General features: G+C 52.3%; 1 protein-coding gene across 1 annotated transcript; it reads left to right on the top strand.

Moving 5' to 3' along the window:
* Positions 1 to 530: 530 nt before the first annotated feature.
* On the top strand, positions 531 to 1,847 carry LOC105533413 (metallothionein-1F). The gene is made up of 3 exons (XM_011971879.1): positions 531 to 604; positions 1,194 to 1,259; positions 1,605 to 1,847. The coding sequence occupies exons 1-3, from the start codon at positions 577 to 579 to the stop codon at positions 1,694 to 1,696; spliced, it is 186 nt and encodes a 61-aa protein (XP_011827269.1). The 5' UTR covers positions 531 to 576; the 3' UTR covers positions 1,697 to 1,847.
* Positions 1,848 to 3,129: the final 1,282 nt, after the last annotated feature.

Raw genomic sequence — 3,129 nt, 5'->3', positions numbered from 1 at the left:
ACAGGCAAGGCGGGGGACGAGGTGAAACGAAAGCCACATCGGTGGCGGGTGCTCTGCACACAACTCGCTCGCTACCGCACGCGCCCCGCTCGGCACTCAGCCGATCCCGGGACGGGAGCAAGAGGGCTGCACACGGGCTCTGGGACAGGCCCAGCTGAAAACGGTGGGAGGGGTGGAGTGAAGACAGCGACGCCAAGGCTGGGGTCCCGGAACACGCGGGGAGAAAGCTGGTAAACAACCGCGGGGAAACTGGGAAGCCGGCGTGGACCTCTGGGAAGCCAGCCGCACAGCCCTTTCCCGCGCGAGCTGCCGAAAAAAGGAGGCGGTCCCACGCTGAGCACGGCGCAGAGCTCAGGGTATGATGCGCCCGGCTCTTTTGCTGCGCACAGCCCAGCCCGGGAACGTGGGCAGCGCGCACTCAGAGGGGCGGGAGCAAGCGCGGGGCGGGACCTCTGCACCCGGCCCCACCTCGGTCTAAAAGAGGAGCAGCCGGCTGCAGGGTTCCAGCGCGCATTCCAGCTGCCTGACCTCCTGTTCGAGTCTTTGGTGGGAGCTCCAGCATCTCCTTGGCTCGAAATGGACCCCAACTGCTCCTGCACCGCTGGTAAAGGAAGCGCGTCTCTGCGCCCTGGGATCCCCATTTCCCAGCTCCAGTACAGAGGATCTCTGGGTTTTAGGAGGTCGCACTTTAACTTCTGAGCGGAAGAGGACTCCTTTACTTCGTTAGGTGCTTTCTTCCTGATCACGCCCCTGAGAGCACTGCCCTCCTCCCTGGGCCTCTACATCTGAGTTAAGGATACTGAGGCTCAAGGCTGAACTGCCCCACATCACCCAGTTGGTCAGGGTCCTGCTGGCTGGGCTCCAGTGCTCTGCCAGGCTACGAGCAATCAAGGTGGATGGGGGGCTGGAGATATTGAGTCTTCAGGGTTCAGGACAGAAGGTTCTAGCTCGCAATCTCAGTATTCCTGGGTTGGGTTTGCACCTGGGAGCTTCCTGGTGGGGTAAACAGGAAGGTGCTTGCCCTTCCCAGCGTGAGTGGAGAGGACATGCGGCTTCTGTTCCTCTGTCCTGAGTGGGAAAGGAGCTCTGAGGGCTGGCCCTGCACAGAGGAGGGGGCACTGGAGACTCATTGACCCGCTGCTGTACCTTCTGCATCTCACTCACTGCCCACTGCCTTTTTCTCTTCCTTGCAGGTGTCTCCTGCACGTGCGCCGGCTCCTGCAAGTGCAAAGAGTGCAAATGCACCTCCTGCAAGAAGAGTGAGTGAGGGGCCATCTCCAGGAATCTGGGGCTGTGGCTAAGTTTGGGAGGGAACCCAAGGCTGCCAGTGAGTGCATCCTTCTGGGGAACTGGGATTTCTTTGCCCTCGTTGCCATTTCATTCCCTCTCTAGGCTTTCTGCCCTGAGTTCAGATGGAGCAGGGAAACGTGTTTCTCTTGGGACACAAACCTCAACTGTACCCCCTATGGTTTCAGAATATAGCTGTGCCAGACAAAAAAAGCGTCCTCTGGGTCTGGCGTCTGAGCTCGAGCCAGGCTTGCTATTGGGGCAGGGAGGCGGCTGGTCCAGTCTACTGCCACTCTCACTCTCCCCTTCTTCCCCAGGCTGCTGCTCCTGCTGCCCCGTGGGCTGTGCCAAGTGTGCCCAGGGCTGCGTCTGCAAAGGGGCGTCGGAGAAGTGCAGCTGCTGTGCCTGATGTGGGGACAGCTCTGCTCCCAGATGTAAATAGAGCAAACTTCACAACCTGGATTTTTTTTTAATACAACCCTGAGCCATTTTCTGCATTTCTTTTTATATTAAATATGTGATTGTTTTATTGTCATAAAAGAATTTTGACTTGAATCTTACTCTGGTCTTCTTTGTGCACCTTGGAAAAAATGGACTGGGTTGGGTGTTAAACCAGGAGTTTAGAGACCAGGCTCTGGATGGAAATGGGAGCCACCAACAATGTGAACACCTTCAGGCCAGCTACTGAGTTTACACTTTTATAAAATGTTATTACACTGTGCACACCATATGGGTGGGAGTCATACATGATCGCTTCCTGTCTTATGTCAATGTGGCACAAATAAAAATTCATCATCATTTTTATTTTCTGATTTTCTTGCCCAACTTCAGATCCAAATTGGATTTCAGGCTTAAAAGTAGTACAGTGCTGGAACCCAACTCCTCAGTTCCTTGAATCCTACGTGGGTGCCATGATTTGGATGTTTTGTCAGTACCAAATCTCATGTTGAAATGTGTCCTCCAATATTGGAGATGGGATCTAGTGGGAGGTTTCAGGGTCATGAGGACAGATCCCTAAAGAATGGCTTGGTGCCATCCCATGGTGAAGAGTGAGTTCTTCCTCTGGTAGGAAGAGCTGGCTGTTTAAGAGTCAGACACCGTCCCCTTTTCTCTCTTGTTCCCTGTCTCCCCAGGTGTTGTGCCTGTTCCCCCTTGGTCTTCGACCAGGATTGCAGGCTTCCTGCAGCCCTCACCAAAGGCAGATGCCTGTACCACACTTATGCACAGCCTGCAGAAGCGGAAGTCATAACAAACTTTCCTTTGTAAATTACCTAGTCTCAGGGATTCCCTTATAACGACGCAAACAGGCTAACCCAATGGGGCTTTTCAAACACTGTGGTGAAGGGACAGTTTTTATTTCCTGTCTATCACAGGCTTAAACCTTAGTAAATGTAATAGTATTGATTATGGAGATAATGAAATACAACATAAAATACAAAAGTCATTTTTCAGATTCAATGAGAAATAATTCAATAAATAGCCAGGTGTGGTTGCTCACACCTGTAATCCCAGCACTTTGGGAGGCTGAGGTGGGCAGATTATGAGGTCAGGAGATCCAGACCATCCTGGCTAACATGGTGAAACCCCGTCTCTACTAAAAATACAAAAAAATTAGCCGCATGTGGTGGCAGGCGCCTGTATTCCCAGCTACTCAGGAGGCTGAGGCAGGAGAATGGCGTGATCCAGGGAGGCAGAGTTTGCGGTGAGCCAAGATCACACCACTGCATTCTGGGCGACAGAACGAGACTACGTCTCAAAAAAAAAAAAAAAAAAAATCAATCAATAAATAACAGGAAATGAAAGATGTACAAACTTTGAACATATGATGACGTTCATTGCAGA

This window comes from Mandrillus leucophaeus, unplaced genomic scaffold (genome assembly GCF_000951045.1).
Source record: "Mandrillus leucophaeus isolate KB7577 unplaced genomic scaffold, Mleu.le_1.0 Scaffold125, whole genome shotgun sequence".
Classification (NCBI taxonomy): Eukaryota; Metazoa; Chordata; class Mammalia; order Primates; family Cercopithecidae; genus Mandrillus; species Mandrillus leucophaeus.
Note: the sequence above shows the minus strand (reverse complement) of the source record. Positions and strands in the feature narration are given on the sequence as shown.